Here is a 27373-nt window from a genome sequence, read left to right as displayed (position 1 = left end):
TCAGGATCGCGCTGTCTCCTGGCACGGCCGCTCCAGACCCGTCGCCATCTTGGACCCCCCCCTTTGTATATTTCCTAAAAACAAGGACATTCTCTTACACAATCACAGTACGATGATCAAAATAAAGTCATTTAACACTGATATAATACCATGATTAAATCCACATTTCATATTCACACTTTGCCAGTTATCTCAATAATGTCCATTACTGCTATTTTTCCCTGGTCCAGGATCCTATCTAGGATCATCTATTGCATTCAGTTGTCATATGTCTTTAGTTAACTTAGATCTGGAATAGATCCTCAGCCTTTATTTGTCTTTTATGACCTTGACATTTTTAAAGATTATTTTGTGGTATGTCCTTCCATTTGAGTTTGTCTGATGTTTTTCTGTAATTAAATTTAGGTTATGCTGGGATACCACAGAGACAATGTTGAGTTCTTCTCAGTGCATCATATCAAGAGGCACATTATTGGCAGGAGGTTCTGTTATTGGCAATGTTAACTTGATCACTTGGTTAAGGTGATGTTTGCTAGGTTTCTCCCCTGTGTAATTACTATTTATTCCCTTTGTAATCAATAAGTCATTGGTGGATGAATATTTGAGACTATTTAAATATCCTGTAAATTTTACCCACTAGTTCTAACATTATTCATGGGCTTTTAAAATAACATCTTTTGAGGGTCCACCCTATCCGAGCATTTTTACATTATGTTGTTAGGTGCTTCTTCCACCCATTGCCTGACTCTACCCAGCTACTGTTCCTATGTGGTCTTCTGTACATATAAGCTAGGCTGAACTCATAGAAATCCCAAGGTTACTACTTTTGCTTTCTTCCTTAAAGCCCAGACTGGAGACAGGTCTCAGTTGCCCTTCCTGCTCTCTTTTCCCTGGACTGCCACTCCTGTCCCTCTTTGTCCTTCCAAAAGAGAGTGTTTACCTTTCACAAGTTTGAGTCTCCAACCCCTGTTACTGCTTCTGTAGGATAAGGTGCAAGTGAGTTTTTTGTTGTTCCACCAAAGACTGTTCCCAGTCCTGGATGGGGAATGGTAAGCATCAAGGAATTAGAGTATTAGCTGTTGTTCTGTTGTTTAGGAAGATATGCATATCTCTCAAACATTGTTTCATTTAATCCTCCTAATATCCTGAGATGTACGGTTAAGACAATAGACTTATATCAAACAGACCTGGGTTCAACTCCCAAGGCTGTCATGAAACAGGTATGTGATCTTGAGCAAGTTCCTTATCCTCTCTATGCCTCAGTTTCCTTATCTATAAAATGGAGTTATTTAGAGGAATAAATTAGATCATACACATCCACAAGCATAGTGTCCAGCTAGTAAGTGCAGATCTGTCATTCTAATTAAAATGTGTGACTCTGAAATTCATGTTCTTTTTGTACATAGTACCAGCTGATAATTCACATTTCCTTATTCTATTAAATTATGAAACAGGAAAATCCCTTTGGTTTCTCTTTTAAAATTTCAGAGTTTTCTATAAGAATTATGACTGAATCTAAGCCATGCCTTTCTAATTTCAAGCACAGAGGTTACCAAAGTTCACAAAGTACCTCTGGGACCACCTTTCTAAGGAAGGAGAATGGAGAAGTTGAGGTCGGGAAACGTGGCTGTGCCACTGCTTCTGTATGATGCTGGGCTGATTGCTCAGCTCTTCTGAGCTTGTTTTCCTGTTTTAAAAAAAAAAACAAAAGACCTGATCGAGTTGATCTCAGTGCTCTCTTTCACCTTTCAGAAACTTAAATAATGATCCCTAGCTCAATTTTAAAAACTTTTTCTTTCTTTTTTTAATAAAATAATCAGTCCTTTTAAGTATATAATTGATTAGTTAAAACTATCAAACTATAATTTTTTAAAAAATTATTTTCATTTCTCTGCCTTTTTTCAGTTAGCTGATCTTTTTCTCCTTTTTGAAAAGTCTGGCTGTTTGGAATCTTGGCAAAGAAAAGTGATTCCTGCTCTGCACTCCTCACCCAACCACACCCTTGTTTACGTAGCCTGTTTCTTCCTTTCTTTCATTTTTACCAGAACAATATTGTTTACAAACTGCTTTTGCCCCTCTTCAAGCTTCTCAGCATCGTATGGGAAGCTTCCCTTCTGTGATGCCAGCTACAGTTATTTTGTCCCAGTTAGACTAGAGGACACAAAATTTAGAAAAGGCAGCAGTCTCTTGAGAGTTAGATACCCCAAGAATGTGCTATTTGTCTTTAAAAGAGCTGAGACTTATAGTACAACCCAAAGAACTATATCTTTTACTCGGCCTCCGGTGGATTAGAAAGATTGTAGACCCTGAGGGTAAGTGGATAGACTTTAGGGGTGTTGGCAAAGCCATTAAAAATCACATGTATTTTTCAGGAAAGAGCCATAACTTTTATGTTTTCTCAAAGGAACCTACAGGTTGAGTCAGTGTTATACAGGTACTGATGAAAGCTGTGGCCTCTGTCCATTGACTTCCATGGGTTACTGTTACCTGGACTTCCAGCTGATCTGACTCTTGAATGGTTGAATCTGGAAGGAGTTTCTAAAATGTATCTGATTTTGAATTTTGTTTCCAGAACTTAAACTATCAGTAAGTGTGTGATGGGTGAAAGAAAGGAAGGAAGGAAGAGAGTTAAAAGTGGCCCATCTGGGCCTTTCCAACAGGGGCAGGAGCCTGCACTTTGGGTCATTGTTCAAGCAAAAAGTGCTTCTGATGAGGCTGAGAGACTAAAAGAAAAAAGTTCATTTCAGTACATTAAATGTGAACATCTCTGTTGTTAAATCAAACCAACACTCACCTAGTTCACAGGCATATTGTCTTCAAAAAGGTATAATGATGCTTCTCATTTTTACCTTTCTTTCAGGGATTAGCAAGTCAGTCATCAAAACAATGTCCATCATGGATTTTGAAAAGGTTAATCTTGAATTAATAGAGGCCTTATTGGAGTGGATTGTGGATGGAAAGCACTGCTACCCTCCAGGTAACTGCTTCTTCATTCAGGCCTCAATGATCCGCATATTAAACACTCAGTCCCTGGCTAAATGGGAGTCTAGTTATGAGTGTTTGAATCACATGCAGACTCTTTGCACATGGAGGCCACAAGGCAATGGGGTTAACAGCGCAGGCTTTGAAGTCTGATGAACTTCCCAACCCTGCTATTTAGGAATCCTGTAACCTTGGATAAAGTCCTTATCTTTTTCTTCTATGCTTCAGTTTTCTTGTTTGTAAAATAATAAAATAATAATAAATCCTCTTATGCAAAGCTATCTTGAGGATTAAAAGAAACCATATATAAGGAACTTAGCACAGTGCCTGGCATATCGTAAATGCCCAATAGATACTACCTCCTAGTAATGGTAATATTATAATAATACACTTATTGTTATTATCACTTTTACCACTACTACCGTAACATAGAGCAATCGCTACTTTTCTCTTACTCACTGTCTTCTCATCCCAGTGGCCTTCTTAACCTTAGTTACAGTCCCTTATCACCAGAATGAACACCCCAGATCTTCTCATAACTGAATCCTTCACATCACTCTGCTTGAATGTCACTTCTGCATACCACCCTATCTGTTGTCTTGTCCCCCCTTACTCTATTATAATGACTCCAAAAATGATTTTCCTTTTCATTGTAGCACTTATTGTCTGAAATTAGAGTTTTGCTTAACTATCTCCAATAGAATATAAGCTCCTTAAGAATAGGAATTTCTTGTTTACCACTATATTTCTCAGACCCTAGAACAGTACCTGGAACATATAGATGCAGAGTAAATATTTATTGCATGAATAAATGAAGGGCAGACAATGTTGGGTGACCATTAAGTGGAATAATAGATCAAAAAATTATGTACTCATTACACAGTACTTAAGAGAAATAGGAATGACTGCTGTCTTATGCAGAGTTCAGTTATTATGTGGTATTTTCTGGAGATTTGTGAGCTGTATAAAATTGTTACAAAGTGCCTTGTTTCTCTCTCTTTGTAAGTAGCCAGTGTTGGCTAATGCATTATCACTGGACTGAATATCTTGTTTCATCCCAAAGGAAAAGACAAGTATTGAAAAAGACCAAGCATAGCAGCCAAAGAGAAACGTTAGAAAATTACCTGAATTTAGAGCAGAGTAGATATAGTGATTATGGAGTCAGTGTTATATTTGTGAATATTAAAGATATCCCCGACACAGATGGCCAAGCCATGAGGGCAGATAATAAGGTACATAAAAATATAGGTGAAATTTTTTATCCATCTATATAATTTCCCACTCTTAAATTTTGTGGCATTTTAGCAGAGATTTTGTGGCATTTAGTATGGGATATATAATGGAAAGAGCGTAGATCTGGTGCCAGAAACCCTACGCTGTGTCCAAACTTCATGCCTATTAACTCTTGATCTGGCCAAGTTACAGAGTCACTTGTAGGGGTACCAACAACCTTCTCAATAGGTAGCTTTGAAGATCAAGTGAGATAATTTATGTGAACATTTAATACTATGAAGTATTAAAAACAGCCCTGCAAGTTTTTTTCTGGCCTTCTTACTTCAGAGTTCCATTTTTGTAAAATAATAAAGGTTCCTTACTTATTTAGTGGAGAGAATAACTGACTAAAAAATAGATCATGAGTTCTTTGTGGGTAGATCCTTGTTCTATATTTCATTTTACCTAACACAGAGCTGACATAGGCACCCAGTAAATATTTGTGCGATTAAAGGAGGGACTAGTGAAGAGAGTTACCAATTTCCCCTCCGAATAAAGCACAAAAGAAGGTGACTATTGCTGAGTGACCACTCTTGGCACAGAAATATACAATAATCAGTTATCACTGCTTATTTTATTTAATGTAAAAATTTAAAGCCTGTAAACTGTTTATATAATAAGATTAGTTGACTGCTGCCTCTTTACAATATATCTGATTTTAGATTACCTGATTGACCAGCTAATTATAGTTTCTTTTTCTCATTTCCAGTAAAATGTTCATAGATTTTATTTGTTAACACGTAGAAGAGTCTTTCTGTCTTATAAAGTTAAAAGGCTAACTTTTCCTATAGAAACAGAATGTCAGTGGCCAGTGCAATGAGGAAGTGTGTTTAAAGAGCTTTAAAGAGTTTACCTAATGATTCTTATATAATTTAAGGCATTATACTTTTCCACACTTCAGTTTTTCCTGTTGTAGAAGGATACTAATACTCCATTTTGTCCTTATTAAGTAGAGAATGTATAAAAAATATAATTTATTATTCACTTAAATCCTTGGAGACTTTACAAGAAAAGAAAACTGACAGTGAAAAATTCTCAGAATATTGCTTTTTTGGGTTTAAAATAGCTTAATAATCTTTATTAGTTTTTCCTTTTTTGCATTTACGATATTAATTCTTCTTATATACCCAGGTGCTATACTTGTATTTTTACCGGGACTAGCAGAGATCAAAATGCTTTATGAACAGCTACAGTCTAATTCTCTTTTCAACAATAGATATGGTAATCGGTAAGCCAAATGCTTTCTATATCCTTAATCATCCACTGCAGTTATCTACAAGGATGAATAACCAGAAAGGTCTCTTTTATAGTCATTACCCTCTTTAGACCCTAGTGTCACTCTTCAAGCATACATTTGTTTATGCCAGCTGGAAATGGACAGACCTATTTGTTCCAGGAAATGTTACTACCATACCATTAAAGAAAAGTATTTCTGTTCACTTAGCAAAGTGACTCAGCAAAATTGCATGTAATTTCAGTTGCTAGATTCAGGGGAAGGGGAGAAGGTAGGAAGGTAGGAGGAAGGCCAGCGTTAATAACAACAACAAAATGCTACCATTTTGAGAGAAAATCATTTTCAGTGGTTCCTATTCTAGTAGCAAGACATGCTAAAGGAGAAAGCTATTTGACAAGTGAACACTCCCTAGAAAATTAAGAATGAAATTTCTTAGCTTACATCATTGTCTTTGCCTCTCTTTCTCTGGATTTGAAGGTAGGGAAAAAATGTTTCTTTGCTGCTTAGTTTGCTCTAGGTTTGTTACTTCTGTGATATCAATTGTTTATTCCTCTTGGTTATTTATTACTGAATTACACTCCAGCATTTTCCCCAAGTTGGTACAAGGTTTTTAGTTCTGAGAACGGAGAAAATATTTCATAAGGATCAGAAAGAACCTTGCTATTTAGAAGAGCTGGCCCTTGAAGACAGATTATAGAGAAGCTGCTGTTATTTAGAGACATATTTTTAGTTTTAAGAGAAATTCACCCCTTGTAATTCAATTGCAGTGCTTTGTGCTTGAATACTTACTGTGCTTTTATTTCCTTTCAGATGTGTTATTCACCCACTTCATTCGTCTTTATCCAGTGAAGAGCAACAGGCTGTGTTTGTAAAACCTCCTATAGGTGTAACTAAGATTATTATTTCCACCAACATTGCTGAAACATCCATAACCATTGATGATGTTGTCTATGTCATTGATTCTGGGAAAATGAAAGAAAAGAGGTATTCTCTTTTGGTGATATAAGAAGGGGCTAAAGATGCCTCATTTAGGGTGACAGCTGTTAATGGCTAGTGCTGTTAAGCTACATAGATTACTGTTTGAAAAAATACTTTATGAAAACTGTATGTGGTTGTGTAAGTGATTCTATGGCCAGGACCATGAATCTTAAAGTCAAAAAGGGGTGAAAAGTTTAAGGTTTTACCTTGGAAGTAATAAGTCACTTTTCTTCTTTTTTTCTCATATGATTTTATATGGATGAAAAAGAGTTGAATAAAGAAACTGTATGTAGTGACACTCTATACCATTTAAATCAGCATTGACTTCTCCCACCAGGGATTCAACTATCCCAGAACACACAGGGCACTGTAATCCTTCTGTAAAGTGGTTTATCTATTCTTTTCATGCCAAGTAGCCTTGGCAATGTTTTTATAAAGTAACTCTATTTTATATTTTCTCCTGCTTTATAGATATGATGCTAGCAAAGGGATGGAAAGTCTAGAGGATACTTTCGTATCACAAGCCAATGCTCTGCAAAGAAAAGGTCGAGCGGGCCGTGTTGCATCTGGGGTCTGCTTCCATTTATTCACTAGCCATCACTACAGTCACCAACTTTTAAAGCAACAGCTACCAGAAATACAAAGAGTGCCATTGGAACAGCTGTGTCTGAGGTTACATCTTGATTTTTGTGTTCTGCTTCCAAAAGGTCTAAATGTTTCTCACCCTATTTAAGTTCCATGTTTTCATTTTCCTAGTAGAAGACATTTTGCTAAAAATAGACATGGATGAACTCACTCATTTGCAAAGATCTCTTCCGTGTTGCCTTTACCATTACTTTTAACTTCCTGCATATAAAAATCTCTTACATTGCAGGGCACACAGCCCTAAAATAGAGCTTAAGAATACATTTATAAGTCAGGAAAATAATCTAACTTGTCAAGGAATTTCTGCTGGGGGCATGAATTTCAATTCACCCCAGGGAAAAATCTTCAGCCTCATTTTCAGTTACAGCAAAGTGAATAAAACTTGAAAACACCATTATTTACCTTATGAACAAATATTATAAAATAGTATTTAGTGAATGAATGATCAAACTCAGTGCTGTCAAGGCTGGGGAATCTTTAAGTCAACCTCTGTGAAAATTTGCGTGGTGATATATAAGAACTCTAAAACTATCCATGCCTTTTTTTTTTTTTTTTTTTCCTTTTTGTCTTTTTTCGTGACCGGCAACGGATCGCAACCCTCAGTGTCGCGCCCGTACTGGACCGGGACTGGCAACAGGATCGCAACCCTCGGTGCTGCGCCCGCACCTCACTCAGCCAGTGAGCGGCCGGTCTGTATGTGGGATCCGAACCCTCGGCGGGAGCGCCGCCGCACTCCCAAGCGGCACACTGTAGCAGTGCGCCACCGGGCCGGCCCTATCCATGCCTTTTGACCCAGTCATTTTCTCGAGGAAATATACCCATAAAAAAGAACCCAAATGGAAAAAATTTACTTGTATAAAGATGTTATAGCTCTAGCTATCCAGCAGTTGTATTTTGAGAGCCTTCCATTTGCCATGTGTTGGGCTAAGCAGGAGGATACGGTAGGATACAAGAACACTTCCTGCTTTCACATGTCCGTAGTCTGGTCTTAAGAAATTGGAGTAGAGCCTATGCCCTGAACTAAGGTAGTGGAAGTGCAAAAGCAGAGGAGCAAAGGGATTTGAGAGAGCTTTGCAAGTTGTTTCACCCATGAGGGAGGATGAGAGAAAGGGAAAATGTAATATATGTAGCATATAAGATTTTAAAACATCTTAAATATTCAATAGTTGGGAAATATGTAAGTTATATAGGCCAACATAGTTCCTTTTTTTTTTACACTTGAAATTTAAGTAAGTGGATTACTGTCAATGCATGTCTTAAATTGAAATATCTTAGGTGGAAAAAAGCTAAGTACCAAATATGTACATATTAATAAAAATGTAAAACTGTATGTATATAGGTTGACAATTTAAGAAGGAATTATAAGTGAAGTAAACAAAACATCACGTATGTTATACTTTTCTGAAAAGTTGTTAAAGTTCATAATTTAAAACACTGGGTTTTTTTGGTTTTGTTTTTTAATTAAAATTAGTTTTTCAAGAGTTGTCACAAGCAGGACACACGCAGATTAATTTTATAAACAATGACTGCAATTTCAGACGTGAGAAGAGAATGTAAATTACTTGAATATCTTTCATAAATACCTTTAATTATGTAGCAATTATAACTAAGCCAATCATTTCCAGTTTTTTATTGTGGTAAGAACACTTAACATATGATCTATCCTCTTAAATTTTTAGGTGTACAACACAGTATTGTTAACTATAGGCACAATGTTGCACAGGAGAGCTCTAGGACTTGTTCATCTTGCATAACCGGAACTTTATACCCATTGATTAGCAGCTCCCTACTTCCCCTTGCCCACAGCCCCTAGCAACCTCTGTACCTCATATAAGTGGAATCATGCAGTATTTGTCCTTCTGGGGCTGGCTTATTTCACTTAGCATAATGTCCTCAAGGTTCATTGATATTGTTGCATATTGCAGAATTTCCTTCTTTTTCAAGGCTGAATAATATTCCATAGAATGTGTATACCAATTTTCTTTATCCACTTATCTTTCAGCAGACATTTAGGTTGTTTCCACATCTTGGCTATTGTTAATAATTCAGTAATGTATGTGGGAGTGCAAATATCTCTTTGAGATCATGATTTCAAATCTTTTTGGTATATACCCAGAAATGGGATTGCTGAGTCATACAGCTCTATTTTTAGTTGTTCAAGGAACCTCCATTCTGTTTTCCACAGTGGCTATACTATTTTACATTCCCACCAACAGTGTGCAAGGGTTGAAATTTTTCACATCCTTGTCAACACTTATTTTTTGTCAAGTGACAAAATGATAACAAGAATTGTGAAAATTCTGTTTCATAAGTTGAACCCACTGTTCATAGAAAGAAGCATTTTGAAAGTTTATAGAGAAAATTTTATTCTGAATATGAGTAAGTTTCAGAATCTGAAAGTGTTTCTGTAGTTTACTGCTAGGAGAACTAGAAGACAGGTTTTGAAAATTTTACTTAAACTAGCATTGTGTGGTTTATAAAAGCATATATCTGGGAAATTGTAAATTATTCTCACTCAAGAAATTATTCCTCTGTGTTATCCCATCAGAAATAAAATTGACTAATTGTTATTTTGTTTTCTTTTTTCAGAATTAAAATTTTAGATATGTTCAGTGCTCATAATCTCCAGTCTGTGTTCTCTCGGCTCATTGAACCTCCACACGCTGATTCTCTCCGTGCCTCAAAAATACGATTACGAGACTTGGGAGCATTAACTCCAGATGAAAAATTGACCCCACTAGGCTACCACTTGGCCTCTCTGCCCGTGGATGTGAGAATCGGCAAACTGATGCTGTTTGGGTCTATCTTCCGCTGTTTGGATCCTGCTCTCACCATTGCTGCCAGTTTGGCCTTTAAGTCTCCTTTTGTAAGTAAACAGCATTCATCTCAACTGAGTTTGTGCCATAGCTCTTTAAGGGGACCACAGGGGCTTCAGGGTGTGTGAGCCCTCTAAAAATTTGCTTGTGACTGTTGGATATGAATTTTTCAGGGCAAAATGTCATTTGATCCTCAAGGAGATCCGTGCCCCGAATAAAGATTAAGAACTAGAGATCTAACTCATTAACAATAATCTAACCGTGCTTTCTATTGTATCTGCTATACTTGCTCATTATAGAAAAATCAGAAAGTACAAACAAGCAAAAGGTGCACCTGCATGATTTTAAAAGGCAGTAAATACACTGAAACACTTTCTTAAATAGCTTTTTTGTAATATAATTCACATACCTTACAGTTCACCCATTTAAAATGTACAAATCAATAGTTTTTAGTATGATGCAACCATCACCACAGTAAATTTTAGAGTGTTTCATTACCTCATAAAGAAACCCCTTAGCTGTCACTCCCCTATTACCCTTTGCTAACATTTTGTTGAGGATTTTTTCAATGTATCCATAAGAGGTAATTGGTCTATAGTTTTCTTGTGATGTCTTTGGTTTTGGTATCATGGTAAGACTGGCTACATAGAATAAGTTGAGAAGTGTTCCTTCTGTTTTTGAAAGAGCTTGTATGAATTAGTATGAATTCTTTAGTAGAATTCAGGGGTAAAGCCACCCGGGCTTGTTGGTTTTTTTGTTTTGTTTTGTTTTTGTGGGTAGTTTTTTTTTTAATACTAATTCAATCTCTTCACTTGTTTTATGAGTCTATTCAGATGTTTCTTTTTGAGTCAGATTTGTTAGTTTGTGTTTTTCTAGGAATTTGTCTTTTTCATGAAAGTTACCTAATTTATTAGCATACAGTTGTTCACAGTATTCCTTTATAATCCTTTTTATTTCTATAAGGTTGGAAGTAACATCCCCTCTTTTTTTCCTTTTTTTTTTTTTTGGTGGCTGGTCGGCCAATGAGGTGATCCTAACCTTTGACCCCAGTGTTATCAGCACCACGCTCTAACCACGTGAGCTAACTGGCCAGCCCCCCACTTTCTGATTCTAGTAATTTAAGCTTTCTCTCTTTTTTTCTTAGTTAATCTAGCTAAATTTTATTTTCAGAAACTTTTTGTTTTGTTGACTTCTCTCAGTTGTTTTTCTGTTTTCTACTTTATTAATGTCTGCTCTAATTCATTATTTCTTTCCTTCTGCTTGCCATAGATTTAGTTTGCTCTTCTTTTTCCAGTGTCTTAAGGTAGAAGGTTAGGTTATTGTTTTGAGATCTTTCTTCTTTTTAATATAGGCTTTTACAGTTATCCTCTAAGGACTATTTTAGCTGCATCCCATAAGTTTTGGTATGTTGTATCTTCATTTTCATTCATCTCAAAATATTTTCTGATTTCCCTTGTTTCTGCTGTGACCCATTTGTTATTTAGGCATGTATTGTTTAATTTCCACATATTTGTGAGTTCCCCAATTTCTTTTTCTGTTATTGGTTTCTGAGTTCCCCAATGTCTTTTTCTGTTATTGATTTCTAATTTCAGTCCTTTATAGTCAGAGAACATACTTTGTATTATTTTAGTCCCTTAAAACTTATTGAGCTTCATTTTACAGTCAAGCCTTTGGTGTGTCCTGGGGAGTATTCCATGTGCACTTCAGGAGAGTGGATATTCTGCTGTCGTTGGGTAGAATGTCAATCTGCCTTTATTTTTACCATGGTTTGTCATGTATAGATAGCAGAGTAGATAGATGTAATCATCTTCTTCAGTTTTAATATTACACTTCATAGAATTACAAAAAAGATCTTAGTCCAGCTCCCTTATTTAACAACAAATGATAAAACCAAGGACCAGAAGAGGTAAAATAACTTGATCAGGGACACACAGACAGTATCTACATTGTGAACAGAACCTCCATTGCCTGTTTCGCAAACCTAAATAAACCTTTCACTGACTGTTTCTTTTATTGGAATACAGAAAGACTCATTAGAAATGTTGATGTCATCTTTAGCCAAAACTGAGCACTTGTCCTTTGCTGGGCTCTGTAAACATAGTAGTAATCTCCCAAATGTAAACTTTTTCCCACTGGCCTTCCTAAAAAGGAAGGAATTTTACTTGCAAGTAGAAAATAGAATTTTGTTGCTATTGTGTTAACTATAAAGTTATTCAAATATACAAAAATTAGAGAGAAGCAGTATTGCTGATTTTAAATGATTTCAGTGGGCCGGCCCGGTGGCACACTGGAGAGTGCGCCGCTTGGGAGCATGGCAGTGCTCCCGCCGAGGGTTCGGATCCCATGTGGAGACCGGTTCCCGCTCACTGGCTGAGCGCGGTGCAGGCGCAACACCGAGGGTTGCGATCCCGTTGCTGGTCCCCGGTACGGGCGAGACACCGAGGGTTGCGATCCCGTTACCGGTCAGTAAAAAAAAGACAAAAAGGAAAAAATAAATAAATAAATAAATGATTTCAGTGGTGTTGCAGCTAGGACCTTGGTTTAGTCTACGGGAGCTACTGCAGCTCACACTGGTGTCCTTAGAACCTGAGAAAGCACAACTACATCATTGGATTAAAGAATTAGTATGGAGGGCAGTGAAAATTAACTCTTCTGCTAATTTTACAAATGTGTCAGGAAAAGGAGGACCTGTAAAAATTGTAAAAAGTAGGAGGAAACCATTAGTTATGGGTATAGAAGCAGGAGAGGCTCAAATATAAAAGATGAACAAGTATCTCTAAAATAAAGATACCACAGAGATAACAGAATTTTAGATTTTAAATATAGCTTTTAGAATGAATGGCTCTTTGTTGACTCTTGCCACTTGGATCTAAAAGACCCAGAAGAGATTATTTGGGGTGGGCAAGCAGACTCATAGGACAAATAAGACTGTTAGCTTGCCAGTTACCATCATAATTGCCTTTAATCAGAGGACCCACTGAGTAAGCTTTGTTCCACTCAAAGGCTGTCCCCAGGCATCTAGCTGCAGCAATAGGGAAGTGCCATTTGAAGCCTCAGATAAAATGTGTCCTTCAAATCCATTTTCAAAATTTAGGTGTCTCCTTGGGATAAAAAAGAGGAAGCTAACCAGAAAAAGCTAGAATTTGCATTTGCAAACAGTGATTATCTGGCTCTTCTACGAGCATATAAGGTAAGTATATAACCTAATAGCTTGGGTTTATTTCAAGAGTCAGCACTAAAGACAGAGTAAGTTCAGTTTGATTTTCTCCAAAATTTAGGGATGGCTGCTAAGTACAAAAGAAGGTGCGCGTGCAAGTTATAATTACTGCAGACAAAACTTCTTGTCAGGAAGAGTTCTTCAGGTGAGTTGTTTCTGTGGCAGTTCGTTTTCTTTCATTTTCTACTGTAGTAGCTCATGAGATGGTGTTGTACCTTTATCTCGCTTGACCTGTCTTGACATTGAAATGTTATTTCTGGAATTTGCTTGGCTTTACCAACTATGTAAAATGGACTGCTGAACTAGGAGATGAGGCCTTCTGTGCTGAACCTTTCAATTGACCTATTTTTTCCTTTTTCTTGGTGAATTTGTATTTACTTATGGGGATAGGATAGAATATAGGTACTCTAAAGATTGCTGCTTAGTGGAATTCAGTTTTCTCAATAGTTATACCAGGCATTCTTAATTTGGATCCATAAACCCCTGAAATTGTATGCAAAATTGTATGCTTATGCATATGTGCATTATTCTGGAGAGAGGGACCATAGTTCTAATCAGATTCTCGAAGGGGTCTATTACCATCCCTAATCCCCTTACCCTGTCCCCAGAACCAAAGAACCAGTACTGAACAAGATTTTCCTTGTTCATTTTTTATGTCTATCAGAACTTACTGTGTCAATAATGAGTATACAAGAAAGAGAAAGGTTTATCATCTTCTTTGTGATAATAGGCAGGGCTTCTGTCCTCTGTTGTGACAGTGTTTTAGGCCCCCTTCCAAAGCAGTATGAGAAGCCAAAATAATGATGGTTCACACCTACCTTAGCCAATTTTCTGTTGTTTATAACAGAATACCTGAAACTGGATAATTGATAAAGAAAGAGAATTCATTTCTTACAGTTTTGGAGGCTGGGGGTTCAAGGTTGAGGGGGGCACACATGGTGAAGGACATCTTCTTGGTGGGACTCTGCAGAGTCCCAGGGTGGCGCAGGGCATCACATGGAAAGAGTGCTGAACTTGCTAGCATTTCCTTTCCTCTCCTTATAAAGCCACCAGCTCCACTCCCATAACCCATTAATCCATTAAATCATTAATCCATGAATGGATTAATCCATTTATGAGGGCAGAACCCTCACAATCTAATCACCTCCTAAAGGCCCCACCTCTCAACACTGCCACATTAAGGGTTAAGCTTCAACATGAGCTTTGGAAGGGACAAACATTCAAACCATAGCAACATTTTTGCAAAGCATCTGTTTTAATCAAAGACTTTGGGGCTGGGAGGAGGAAGAACTCTGTTTTCATGTTAAATATTGATATATCATGGAGTAGAACACAAAACTAATGTTCTTCGTACTTACCACTACCTGACATCTCTTTATTTCTGTTTCATGAGCTACATCAGGGCAGAGACCTTACCTGTTTTGTTCAGCACTGCATCCCAGTGCCTAGAACAGTGCTTAGAACATAGTTAGCACTTAGTAAAGTTTCACTGAATAAATGCATGAATGAGTGAATTTGGTGAAGTAAGAGACCTCAAAACCATCCCAGTATCTTTCATTCTCTTCTTCCTTTAGTTGTGCTACAGTGAGGTATTTTGAGAAGACAAAGACTACAGCTTTATTCTACAAATTTATAGCTTTATTCTTCAAAAGCAATAATTTTTAGTCCTGACTATATGTTAGATTCACCTGAGGAGGCTTAAAAAATAAGTAAAAATGCCCAGGTCCCACCCCCAGCCAATGAAATCTGGATGTGTAGGGATGGGGGCTGGGCATCTGTTTATTGTTGTTGTTGTTGTTGTTGTTGTTGTTGTTGTGTTCACCAAGTGATTCTAATATGCAGCCAGGGTTGAGAACTACTGATCTAAAGTGGTATTCATAAGTACAGTGCAGTAATAAATATTTTCTCAAGACATTAAGATTTTTAAGTGTAAAAGGAGGATATTTCTTTTAAATTATATTTCCTACTAAATTTATTTATTCTTTTTCTTCAGGGTATATGTATATTTTGCTGTGATCTATGAGGTCCATCAAACAAGAATTCCTCTTTTCACTAAACTCCAGCTTAGATTGTAGAATTATTTTTATTAAGATCTCAATTAAAACCTTCTTGTGCAATAGAAACTCTGCTATATTTAACTCCTAGTTATATTTTGCCATGATATCCATGTATACTTGAAACATTCCAAGATAATACTTAAATTGTCATCAACAGACAAGGTAGTGTTGCTTGAATTGTCATTATCTCCTTCCCTATTGTCTAGTATGCAGATTATATTTGAACAGAAGCCACAAAAGAAAGAGGTTTGTGCTTTTCTTTCTCACGCTTGTGCTCAGCTACGAAAAGAAGTGTCTAAATCTAAACCACTTAATGATGTCTCCCCATCCAAAAACTAATAATAATGTCCCTATTCCTAGGAAAAGATGTGACCACAAGGTAGGAGAAAGGGAACATTCTGCAGAGTTGTATTGATAGAGAGCACTAACCACTAGGCACGGGTGAGGAATTGAGGGGACTTGAGCAGAAGGGCAGGTAGGAAACACTAGATAGTAGACAGTGCACTTTGAGTTAGGGTTCCAATCAAAATAAACTACATTTTTTGCTGTCCTAAGAATTTGCAGGAAAATCAGATCTACCTAAAATCTAATGAAAGTGTTTAAAAATGTAATCGAGAGTTAAGTAAATGATCCTTGGGTTTTCTAAAATTTTTGAATTTCTATGTAACTCTTTTACTCAGTCTGCCTAAGTGAACACTGGCTTTTGGGAAATGACTAGTCAAGATCATCTTCACACCTGTCTGATGAGCCCCTGTGAGCCTCATTGCTATCCACGGAAGTAATCCGTTTTCATAGTCACTCGTTATTGTAAGACTGGACACTTACCTCTGACATGGCGATGCCCTTGCTCAAAGGTTTTTCCACTTTTCAGGAAATGGCCAGCCTCAAGCGACAATTCACTGAACTGTTATCGGATATAGGGTTTGTAAAGGAGGGACTCAGAGCAAGGGAAATTGAGAAAAGGGCCCAAGGAGGAGATGGTATCTTGGATGCCACAGGAGAAGAGGTAAAGAACATGTTCTTATTTCTCTTTAGTCAGCACGTGAATAAAATACTAACTCGAGAACACTTGTAGACACTCTGCTTCACGTAAGCCCTAGAGCAGTGGGTTTAGTGGCATTCTTGATTTCCTTCTTTCTACAAATAAGGGTCAGCTAACACTTGTAAGAACAGAAGGGCCTGTCTCACTCTCTGGCCATCTTGGCGGCTGCTCTTGGTTGGGGGCCATCCTGCACCTAAGGCAGGAAGACGGAGGCCACAAAGAATATGAAAAAGTCTCTGGAGTTGATCAACTCTAGGCTCCAGCTCGTTATGAAAAGCAAGTACGTGCTGGGGTACAAGTAGACTCTAAAGATGATCTGAGAAGGCAAAGCCAAAGTGGTCGTCCTCGCCAACAGCTGCTCAGTTTTGAGGAACTCTGAAGTAGAATACTGCGTTATGTTAGCCAAAACTGGTGTCCATCACTACAGTGGCAATAATAGTGAGTTGGGCACGACGTGTGGGAGATACTACAGAGTGTGTACAGTGTCTACCACTGATCCAGGTGATTCTGATATCAGTAGAAGCATGCCAGAACAGACTGGTGAAAAGTAAACCGTGCAAAAGTTTTCTTTAATAAAACGTGCCAGAGTTTACTTAAAAAAATAACAGAAGGGTTTGTTGGCTCATCATTGCTATTGTTTTTGTTTTTTAAATTTCACACTGGTTCTTGATAAATTCTTAAGAGATAGTATAAACTTTCCAGTAATGTTTTCTCAAATCAGACCAGCTTTTTTCTAACCAACGACAGTTTTTTAAATAACGATAAGAAGAGTACTTCTTCAAGATGAACCTGATGTCCTTCTATTCTTAGTGCAATCAATACTTTCCGGAGGTTCTCAACATCTCCTGAACCAGAATCTCTCTCTCCACTGATCCTTAGGGACACTGGCTTTGTAACTGCTTGCAGAAATCTAGAAAGAGTCAATGTGCAGTAGCTCCTTTGAGACTGTGATCCAGTAAATTTATTTTTTACTTAGAAATAATTTTTCTGGGCCGGCCCGGTAGCGCACTGGATAGTGCGCCACTTGGGAAGCGCGGTGGCGCTCCCGTCCGAGGGTTCGGATCCCACATACAGACCGGCTCCCGCTCACTGGCTGAGCGAGGCGCGGGAGCAACACCGAGGCTTGCAATCCCGTTGCCGGTCCCCGGTCCGGTACGGGGGCAACACTGAGGGTTGCGATCCGTTGCTGGACACGGAAAAACGACAAAAGAAAAAAAAAAAAAAAGAAATAATTTTTCTGGGCCGGCCCGGTAGCGCACTGGATAGTGCGCCACTTGGGAAGCGCGGTGGCGCTCCCGTCCGAGGGTTCGGATCCCACATACAGACCGGCTCCCGCTCACTGGCTGAGCGAGGCGCGGGAGCAACACCGAGGCTTGCAATCCCGTTGCCGGTCCCCGGTCCGGTACGGGGGCAACACTGAGGGTTGCGATCCGTTGCCGGACACGGAAAAAAGACAAAAGACAAAATAAAAAAAAAAGAAAGAAATAATTTGTCTAGTGAAATTAGTTTTTTTTTTTTTTTTGCTTTGTTTAAGGTAGAGATCAAATGAAATATACTGGTAAATTCTAGGGCACAGACAGAAATAGCCACATTACTTGGTAAAATTACTTGTAAGATTAATGCTGTATTTCTCTCATAGGCAAACTCAAATGCTGAGAACCCCAAGCTGATATCAGCAATGCTGTGTGCTGCTCTGTATCCAAATGTAGTGCAGGTAACAAAACATTTTGGGGGTGGTCCTCCCATTTTAGTTTGATTTGTAGCCAAGGGATATAAATTAAGATGTGCACACTAGTCATCTTAGAGATATACACACACACGCACAGAGAGCCTATTAAACTTAGTATATACTTCTAATCCTTTAATTCCCCAAATCTATTTAAATATATCATTCAAGAACACATTTATTGTATAAAAGTAGGTGCTTTTAAAATCCTCCTGACATATTATCATACTCCAGAAATTAAAATAGACATAAATGTCACTCTGTCAGCCAATCTGTACATACCTAACCTATATTAGATGGAAATTTGATTTTCCCACAGTTTCCCTTATGCCCTCTACTCTGGCCTAAAATTATCAGCACCGCACTCTACCGAGTGAGCCACAGGCCGGCCCTCTGGCCTAAAATTAGATAAGAACAAATCACACAAATCAGGGTGGCCAGCCTTCTGGAAACCCTACCTGAGTATGCTTTTGGACATTTACCTGCATTTTGATTATCCAGCCCTAATAAGGGACCGTTTCAAACTTAGAAAGAATTTGAATTTGGCAGAGTACTGAATCATTTTCCAAGGCCTTAACTTTTTTGTTACATGTTCAGTTGACATCTGCTGATTAATTTATGACTAATTTTCTGCTTAGCATGTGCATGCTTTCCAAACCATTTGAAATTTACTTTTAAAAATCATTTGGATATAGATTTACTGGTTTTGATATTATACTGTAGTTATGTAAGATGTTACCATTGGAGGAAACTAGGTGAAGGGCACACAGAGAACTCTCTGTACTATTTTGCAACTTCCTATGAATCTACAGTCATCTCAAAATTAAAAGATTTTTGGGCCGGCCTGTGGCTCACTCGGGAGAGTGCAGTGCTGATAACACCAAGGCCGCGGGTTCGGATCCTATATAGGGATGGCCGGTTTGCTCACTGGCTGAGCGTGGTGCTGACAACACCAAGCCAAGGGTTGAGATCCCCTTACCGGTCATCTTTTAAAAAAAAAAATTAAAAGATTTTTTTAAAAAGAATGTGGGAAAAATCATTTGGAGACTTAAATTATAGAAACAAAACCTAACTGTGGTATAAGAAACTTTAGATGATGCTGTGCAGAAGCTTTTTAGTTTGATATAATCCCATTTGTTTATTTTTCCTTTGGTTCCCTGTGCTTTTGGGGTTGTGTTCATGAAGTCTGTACCCATTCCTACTTCCTGGAGTGTTTCCCCTATGTTTTCTTTAAGGAGTTTTATTGTTTCAGGATGTATATTTAATTCATTAACCCATTTTGAGTTGATTTTGGTATATGGTGAGAGGTATGGGTCTAGTTTCATTCTCCTACATATGTTTAGGTAAAAATCCCAGAAGGGAAATTTCAGAAGACCAGTACTGGAGCTGTCAGAATGCAACCCAAATCAGCTGAGTTGAAGTTTGTTACGAAGAATGATGGCTATGTACACATTCACCCTTCATCAGTGAACTATCAGGTGAGTGTGGTAGTATGTACCTATGTTTACATATGGCAAGTCCTGGGGTGAGAAACACAGTCCCTTAAATTCAGCCAAACCTTGTTCTGTCAGTTGCTGTCCCCAGCAGCACCACTGACTTAGGGAAGGTTGAATAAGCATAAACAGACTGGAAATTGGACTATTTCTGGAAAGACTATTTCCATTTCAGGAAAATTCTGTTGGATACATAAAAAATGCTCAAGCCTGCTTTCAGCTGTAAGATTGTTTCTTTGCAATGGTGATTTAGAAGTCATGTGCTAATTACATCACTGAACCTATGCCTCAAAAGGGAATGAATGACCTATTCTTGCCAATCCCACTTGTTTAGCTCTCGTCTTTCCTTCAGCCTGCTGCTGTAAAGCTCCTGCCCTCACCGCTCCGCTAAACTCACTGAAGGTCACGAGTAACCTCCTAGTTGTCAAATCCTGTGGGCTTCTGCTGGGCTCATCATAGTTGCACTTGCCTCTCAAATGGTATTTGTCATTGTGACCTGCCTTCCTCTTGAAATGATCTTTGATGTTCTTTTGGCTTCTTACTTAAGTAAATATCACTTACTTTTATCTCTCCAATCAACTCCTCTATCTCCTTGACTAGCTTTTCTTCTTTGGCCCTGAAATAGTGGTTCTGTTCTTATCCTTATTTTCTCACTATAGTGTTCATACTCTTCATGGACCACCAAAGACACATCATGGTCTCTGGAAAACATCAGCCAGATGTCATCTTCTAGTCACCTCAAACTCAAAAGCTGAAAAATCAAACTCATTATCTCCCAGTTCATTCTTGTCTTTCTGTGATCCCTGATCCCTGTCTTGGTAAATTACACCATCCAGATCGGAACCCTGACGTCGCATGGACTCCTGCTTCTTTTCTCCTTACTCCAATCCAATTGGTTACCAAGTCCCAGCAATGCCACCTTTTTGACATCTCTAAGATTTGCCTACTTCTCTTATCCCTACTGCCACTTCCTAAGTTCAAGCCCCGAACATCTATCTCTTGCCTGAAGTACTATAATAATATTACTTGTGGTGGTTTCTCTCTCCAACATTCTATACTACTGCTGCCAAAATTATCTTTGCAGAACATACATTTGACCGTGTCAATTTCTTGCTTAAATCCTCATGTATGGAGCATAATACAAATTCTCACGACCCTTCACATCTGGCCCCTTCCTATATATGACCCCACAACCACCCCCCATCATTCTGTGTGCTCCAGCAATACCAGACTACCAACAGTGTCCCCCAGTGCCATGACGTGGAACACGCTGTTCTCTGTGCCTGGAATGCCATTCTTATTCCCCAGCAAGCTCCTACTTATTCATTAAAAATGGATAAGTAGCTGCCATTAAAAATCACTTTCTTTAAAAGTCACTTCCTCGGTGTCCCTCTCCCTCCAAGGTGCTCCTTACTTCCGCTGTTCCACCATCCTGTAGCGTGCATATGTCTATTGTGGCACTTATCATGTTAGTTAATGGTATGTCTCCCTCATGGGATTGTGAAATCCCTGAAGACAAGAACTGAATTTTATTCATTTTTAGTCTCAATGTCTAGCAGGGTGCCTGGCTGAAAGTACATGCTCAGTAAAGCTTTCAGGAGGGACAGAGGAGAAAAAGGAAAAGAGACCAGAGGAAGAGAGAGATTGAAGTGTTAGAGCTTGTCAGCCCCCTGGAACTGCTGAGGAAAGTGTCAGTAAGCACGAAAAGGGTCTCCTGACGCTCAGAGCAGTTTGAGGGCCAGGAGGTCATCTGCCCTCTCAGCTGTCTGTGTTCTCAGGAACCAGAGACCTGAGTTTGCTCCACACCTGCTCTTTTGAGTTTACCATGACAGACTCCAAACCATTCATGCATCTATTCAATATCTACTAGCACTGTTGTAGGCCATGACGGATAACAGATGAGCCAGACAGACAAGGTCTCTGCCCTCAAGGAGCTTACAGCCTAGTGGGGAAGACAGGTAAGAAATAAGTAAACAAATAATCTCAGGTTAGTGACAAATGCTGTGAAGAAAAATAAAGCAGGGGAGAGAGATTGAGAGTGACAGGACAGGGGAAGGACCCTTTTACGTGGGGTGGTCAGGGAAGAACTCTCTGAGGTGAGGAGAAAACAACTGAGCAGATCCTAAATGAAGTGAAGAGCGAGCCATGCAGCTATGTGAGGAGAGAACGTGCCAGCGGAGGAAATAAGAGCAACGACCACGAGGTGGGAGCGTATTTGGTGTGTTTCAGGAAATGTAAGGCTGCGGCCAGTGTAAGTGGACTGGGATGATTAGGGGTGACAGCGGGGAGGAGAGGTGCTGGGACAGGCAGGCAGGGGTCAGGGCGTCTAGGACCTTGTAGGCCATGGTGAGGATTTTAGATTTTATCTCTGGGAGACCACTGGAGAGTTTTGAGCTATAATTGGATTTGTTGTGAAAAGATCACTGTGGCCGCTGTGTGGAAAAGAGACTGTGAAGGTGCAAAAATAGAAGCAGGGCGGCACTTTGGAGGCCATTGCAGCATCTCCACGAGGTGGTGACGGTGCGTGCTAGTGGCAGCTGTAGCAGCGGGGAGAACATGTCAATTCATTTAAAAGATCACTGTGGCCGCTGTGTGGAAAAGAGACTGTGAAGGTGCAAAAATAGAAGCAGGGTGGCACTTTGGAGGCCATTGCAGCATCTCCACGAGGTGGTGACGGTGCGTGCTAGTGGCAGCTGTAGCAGCGGGGAGAACATGTCAATTCATTTTGTGTTCTGAAAACAGCTCACAGGACTTAGTGACAATACAGATGGAGTGAGGGAAAAAGAGCAATTGAGCGTGACTGCTGAATTAGGGGCTTGAGCACCTGGGTGAATGGGAGTGTCATTTACTGAGATGGGGAACACTGCAAAGAGGGCAAATCAAGAATTCCTTTGAACACAGGAAGTTTGAGATGCCTATTAGATGTCCAAGTGGAGATGGCAAGTAGGTTTTTGCATAAGCAAGTCTGGAGCTCAGGGGAAAGGTCCAGGCTGGAGAAAAATATTGAGAGTCATTAAGGAACAGGTGGTATGTAAATCCATAGGACTGGTGGGGTTCCCCTTATGTTGCCAGTGACATCACTGTTGTCATCTAAGGTTTCGTGTTTCAGGTCAGACACTTTGACAGCCCCTACCTGTTGTACCACGAGAAGATCAAAACTAGTCGGGTATTCATCCGGGACTGCAGCATGGTGTCTGTGTACCCACTGGTCTTGTTCGGAGGAGGCCAAGTGAGTGTGCAGCTTAAAAGGGGAGAGTTCGTTGTCTCCTTGGATGATGGTTGGATCCGTTTTGTAGCTGCTTCCCATCAGGTAAAGGGATAATTGGTCTGTTGTATGAGGCTTAGGTCATGAGGGGCTTTGATAGTATGAAATATAGGGCACTCCTTTAGGGACAAGGGACAACAGAACTAATTAAGAGTGAAGGATGGGTTTACAGTGAGACACTAAGAAAGAGAGAGGCAGAAGTGAGGCCATGGGTGGAGCCCTAGTAAGAGTTCCAGGAGCATACTGGGAGGGGAAGCCCAGGGTGGGTTGGGGTTGGTGTCAAAGGTTTAGGACAGAAGCCATAAGGTGAGGCTGACGGACCTTCCTTATTGTTATACAAATAATATATGTTCACCAAAGTAAAAATTAGAAAATACAGTTAAGCAAAAATAAATAAGTAAAAATCACCCTGATTCCACCACTACCATTAAAAAAGGGGGGGGAGGGGCAACCTGTGGTTCACTTGGAGAGTGTGGTGGTGATAGCACCAAGGCCACAGGTTCAGATCCCTATATAGGGATGGCCGGTTAGCTCACTGGGTGAGCCTGGTGCTGACAACACCAAGTCAAGGGTTAAGATCCCCTTACCGGTCATCTTAAAAAAAAAAAAAAAGATATGGGACTGGCTGGAAGTTCCGTTGGTTAGAGTGTAGCCTTGTAACTCCAAGGTCAAGGGTTCGGTTCCCTATACCAGCTAGCTGCCAAAAAAAGAGAGAATGGGTCTGAATTCTTTTATTCTCAGGTCTCGATTATTCACTATATGGGACCTCTGTGAAAACACTTCAAGGGGAGTATATGTTTAAGAAATAAAAATTTGTTTTAACATTTGCATCTGTTAGAATTCTTATATTGTAAGAAGCAGAAACACCGACTCAAACATTAAAGAAAATTGATTGGCATATTTAACTGTAAGCAACACTGTCCAAAAGAAATGTGATATAAGCCACATAGATAATTTTAATTGTTCTAGTAGCCACATTTTAAAAAGTGAAAATAGGTGAAATTGATCTTAATATATTTCATGTTCAACATGTAATTAATATAAAAAATTATTGAGATATTTTACATTCTCTTTTCATACTAAGTCTTCAAAATCTTGTGTGTATTTTATGCTGAGAGCACATCTCAGTGTGGACTGGCCACATTTCATGTGGTTATTAGATAAACCACACGTGACTAGTAGCTGCTCTATCAGACAGAGCAGGTCAAGAGGTCCAGGCAGGTTGGTTAGATTCAGCAGCTCAGTGACATCAGAAGCCTGGCTGACCCTGTGGTAAGAGGATGGCTGCAGTAGCTCCTGGCTTCACATCTGTGCAGCACACAGTTCAGAAAGGGACACAGAAACCTTCTTGCCTAAAAGCTCCATCAAAGCTCCCCTCCTGGGCCGGCCCGTGGCTCACTTGGGAGAGTGTGGTGCTGATAACACCAAGGCCACGGGTTTGGATCCCTATATAGGGACGGCTGGTTAGCTCACTTCAGAGAGCGTGGTGCTGACAACACCAAGCCGAGGGTTAAGATCCCTTTACCAGTCATTTAAAACAAACAAACAAAAAAAAAACTCCCCTCCTAAACCAATTCCTGTGGCCAAGGGATGTCCCGGATTTGAAGGCCTGGAGTACTCGATCCTTCACTCTGGCGAGGCCCGCAGCATGAATCTGCTTGAGTCAGAGCAGGGTCCAAAGCACACGTTGCCACACAGTGGGGGAGGGGCAAAGCAGATGTTACAAAGACATCTACAGTACCACCACATCAGCATAAGCAAAATGCCATAAAGGCAGAAAACGCATCCCAAAGCTAGAGGTTTTTTGGTTTGCCTGACTTGTACCATTTTTAATTCTTCATTTTTAATTCCTGCTTCTCCTCTTGAGGCAAACTGTAAAAGGTGACCAAGCTTTAATATGGAGAGCCCTACATAAGAGCCATAATTCCAGATTTAATCTTTTCTTTAAATGAGATGTGATAGAAGAGTTTTTATATAATGGACCACATTTAGTGTACTACAGAATAAAAACGTTTCTTTTTTTTTCCTTTCAATGGAGTGAAAATTAATATCAGAAACCTAAATAATGATAATCATAATTGGTATATTTCCCTCTAATTTATCCTCCCCTGTTGCTCCAAGCATTGCTTATACTGTGGCTTTCATTTTAGGTGGCTGAATTAGTAAAGGAACTTCGTTGTGAACTTGACCAGCTCCTCCAGGATAAAATAAAAAACCCGAGCATAGATCTGTGTACATGTCCTCGAGGATCCCGGATCATCAGCATGATTGTGAAACTTGTCACCACACAATAAAGACCCGTTTTAGGAGAGTGCTTGCTGCTCACCTGCTTCCTGCTCACCTGGGAAATAACAGCAGCAGCTCTACCTCGAACCACAGACCTGTGCTGGGCTGGCCCTGGAGAAGTAGCTCAGGCCGAGCCCACCAAGCGCTGAGGCACCACATACCCTGGGGGGCCTTTTCCAGACAGTACTTCTAACAGAGCTGCAGACACTCCCAGCACAATTTGGAGTGTCAGTGGTGAGACAGTTTAAAACCCAGCTTGCCTGCCTTTTTCTCTGTGATTATTCTGAGTGAATGAAATTCACCTGAAACACAAAAGTGAATGTTTGATACAACTCTGTTTTAATCTGTATAATCCTTTTCTCTTGCTTTTTACTGGGGTAAGACAGGGGCATGAGGAGAAATACCCATTGTTGATATTTTTTAGGTCATAAAGGCTCAACTGAGAAGTAGAACAGAGAAGGAAAAAAAGAAAAACAGAAAAAAAAATCATGTTAGCAAGAAAAATAAAAATTTCATTTTAGGCTGTTGGTTACTGAGTAAACATGCTTTGTGAGGGATTTTTATTTGTACCCATTAAAGGTCAGCTTAAACAAATTTAATGAGTTCTGTTTTGGTATGAAGATGCAAGCTGGTCTTGTCTGTAACATTTCTGTTCTTAAAAGCACAACAATCTGGGTGTGTTTGTTCTATAAGTTCTCCATTTAGTAATCTACTCTCTCTTATGAACTCACCCCCATCCAATGGCCATATTTCACATTATCCGGTGGAGAATTTTATGGTATTCTGAGGGCAAAGTTGGCATGGTTTTTGTAGAAAAGGTTGCCATAATAGTATTAGATGTACAGCCATAAAAATGTCCTCTATGAAATAGCTTGTTTTCAACTACCACTTAGGTTAATGGGGCACTAGCATTTTGAAAAAATATAAATACATTTACAATTTCCCTGGGCATTTTTCAGTGTGGCCAGGAGGAATCCCAAAGAGCTGAGTGGAAAAAATATTCTGTTTGTCTAGACCTCAGGACAGAATCACTACAGGTTTCATACTGTAGATAGAATTCAAACACCTCAGTGAAGGGTGTTCATTTTTCAAGGTATTATTTTAGTTAAGTTTTCAGGAAATCTCCTAGGCTGTCCAAAATAATCATTATCAAGTGTGTTTAAGCTTTGGTACACTTGAAGAGCTTTACTCTAAGCAGTATTTTTAAAAGGCCTCAATTCATGTCATCACTTTAAATTAAAAATATACATAAGCACAGCACCCACAGAATCCAAGTTCTGACTTACGGTTGAAACAAGGCTCATATTGCAGAATTAATTAAGCTGAGACCTTTAAAAGAAATGAAGAAGAAAATTGCGCTACCCTCTAAAAAATTATTTCAAACCCAGTTTTGACTCTTGGTGCTACAGTGGAGCTTATGCTGCCCTAGCTAGAGCCATCTGCCCAAGCAGACCTGCAGCTTTTAACACATTTGCAGCAGAGCATACAACTGGCAGGTAGTTAACGACAAAACATTCCATCCAGAGTGCTGAGAAATTGCTCCCCTCAGGGAAGTCAGTTTTTGGACTGGTCACTTCCAGCCACATACAAATGCACAAATACTATTATTTTATAGATGTGCCAGAATGTGAAAAAGGTTGGGAATCCTTGATTTAAGGCACCAAATAACAAAATCCCCACCCCCAAAATAACTTTGTAAGCTCAATGTTAAAATTATGAAATAAGATTTCTAATTTGCAATTAAAGATCAGAATACGGTATAGTATGTCAAGGTGAAACTGGATTTCTAAGCCCCAACAAGATTGTCAACATTTAATGTAATTTTATGGAGAGCTTGGTAAATGGTTTCTTAAAACATTTGTTTTTCTTTTACTGGAATGTAGCTAGGAAACAATATTAATAAAGTACTTGCTATGAAATGAGTCTGCACTGCTGTTTTGTACTATGTGTAATTGGAAAGTCTCAGGAAATGAGACTAGCCTAACATTCTGATGGTCATAGGCTGGCAAAGTGTTAGCTTTGTCTTCTTCCTTGAGTTCCATAGCTGATTATTACAACTCAAACTCCCTGGCAGTTAATGAACTTTGATCTTTATCCTTCCATTCTATTATCTGAGCAGCTTAATTTAAATACTATATCTAAGCACAGCATGTGGATCTGCAGGCATATGGTAAAAGTTAGGGAAAATTAAAGTACAGCAAATGTAAGGCATTAGGACTCAGGGTGTGATTTTCAGATGCAGCTTAGGCTGGCTCTGTGGGGACTCCTCTCGGTGTCCTGTTCTCTTAATTGCTGGGCCTAGAGCAGTTGAGCTCAGGCTTTTCACTCTGAAGATGTCTTGTGGGTGTCACCCAGTTGCC

At 39.3% G+C, this 27373-nt stretch overlaps 1 protein-coding gene across 1 annotated transcript; it reads left to right on the top strand.

Annotated features, from left to right (window-relative positions):
* Positions 1-2860: 2860 nt before the first annotated feature.
* Positions 2861-26935, top strand: DHX57 (DEAH (Asp-Glu-Ala-Asp/His) box polypeptide 57; the record flags this gene model as incomplete). The annotated part of the gene is made up of 12 exons (XM_008594479.1): positions 2861-2977; positions 5386-5482; positions 6299-6472; positions 6938-7138; positions 9701-9977; positions 13022-13117; positions 13206-13289; positions 16073-16207; positions 17883-17957; positions 19313-19447; positions 22572-22772; positions 24878-26935. Coding segments are annotated over 12 exons (1736 nt in total), but the record flags the coding sequence as incomplete, so codon positions are not given.
* Positions 26936-27373: the final 438 nt, after the last annotated feature.

This window comes from Galeopterus variegatus, unplaced genomic scaffold (assembly GCF_000696425.1).
Source record: "Galeopterus variegatus unplaced genomic scaffold, G_variegatus-3.0.2 Scaffold10845, whole genome shotgun sequence".
Lineage (NCBI taxonomy): Eukaryota > Metazoa > Chordata > Mammalia > Dermoptera > Cynocephalidae > Galeopterus > Galeopterus variegatus.
Note: the sequence above shows the minus strand (reverse complement) of the source record. Positions and strands in the feature narration are given on the sequence as shown.